At 40.5% G+C, this 862-nt stretch overlaps 1 protein-coding gene across 1 annotated transcript in view; it reads right to left on the reverse strand.

Annotated features, from left to right (window-relative positions):
* The window catches only part of Ccz1 (CCZ1 homolog, vacuolar protein trafficking and biogenesis associated), a 30,664-nt gene that overhangs the window by 28,923 nt on the left and 879 nt on the right, over nucleotides 1-862 (reverse strand). Inside the window, exon 2 of the mRNA XM_031391194.1 lies at nucleotides 4-66. Within this exon, the coding sequence (XP_031247054.1) occupies nucleotides 4-66 (63 nt within the window). The remainder of the gene's footprint in view (nucleotides 1-3; nucleotides 67-862) is intronic.

Here is an 862-nt window from a genome sequence, read left to right on the forward strand (position 1 = left end):
AACATTTCTGATTTTTTCATTCTTTTCTACTTCATTTGGATGGTAAAACAGAATTTTATTTTCTTCCTAACACAGGAAGAAGGCAGAAACACAGCATTAATGTAAGAATTTATTCTTCTTAACTCTGAAAGTGTTGAGTTTAACTCTCCCACCATAGAGGCTAAGGACAAAACCTAACAATGTTTTCTAAAAACCCAGAATGGTTGGGTCTGGTGGCACATGCCATTAAACCCAGCACTCTGGAGGCAGAGGTAGAAGAATCTCTGAGTTCAAGGCCAGCCTGGTCTACAGAGGGAGTTCCAGGACAGCCAGGGCTATACAGAGAAAACCTGTCTTGAAGGAAAAAAAACAAAAAAACAAAAAACAAAACCAAAAAACACCTACAAGAAAAACAAAATTCACTGTGATTTTGTAAGTATTGCAACCCATCAGTGTACGAGGCAATTGTGATATTCACCAAATCACATCTCTTCAGTAGTACAAGATGAGTTTAATGAAGGTCTCGGATTTCTTGCAATGTGTCACCAACCGTCACAAGGAAGACGCATGTATGCATGTGTACACGAATGCAGGATCCACAATTGCACCAAGTTGGTTCAAGAGCACTTGGACTGACAGCCTCTAAACAGGACTGTGATGTGCTTGCAACAAAACACAGCTCTAGACATTTTTTTTTTTTTTTTGAGGAAGTCACCACTCTCAACTCAGAGCAAACAAAAACTCTTATGACATCAATTTTGGGAAAAAAAAGAAAAAAGAAAAAGAGCTGGGCGGTGGTGGCTCATGCCTTTAACCCCAGCACTTGGGAGGCAGAGGCAGGTGAATTTCTGAGTTTGAGGCCAGCCTGGTCTACAGAGTGAGT

The sequence above is a fragment of the Mastomys coucha genome, unplaced genomic scaffold (assembly GCF_008632895.1).
Source record: "Mastomys coucha isolate ucsf_1 unplaced genomic scaffold, UCSF_Mcou_1 pScaffold22, whole genome shotgun sequence".
NCBI lineage: Eukaryota > Metazoa > Chordata > Mammalia > Rodentia > Muridae > Mastomys > Mastomys coucha.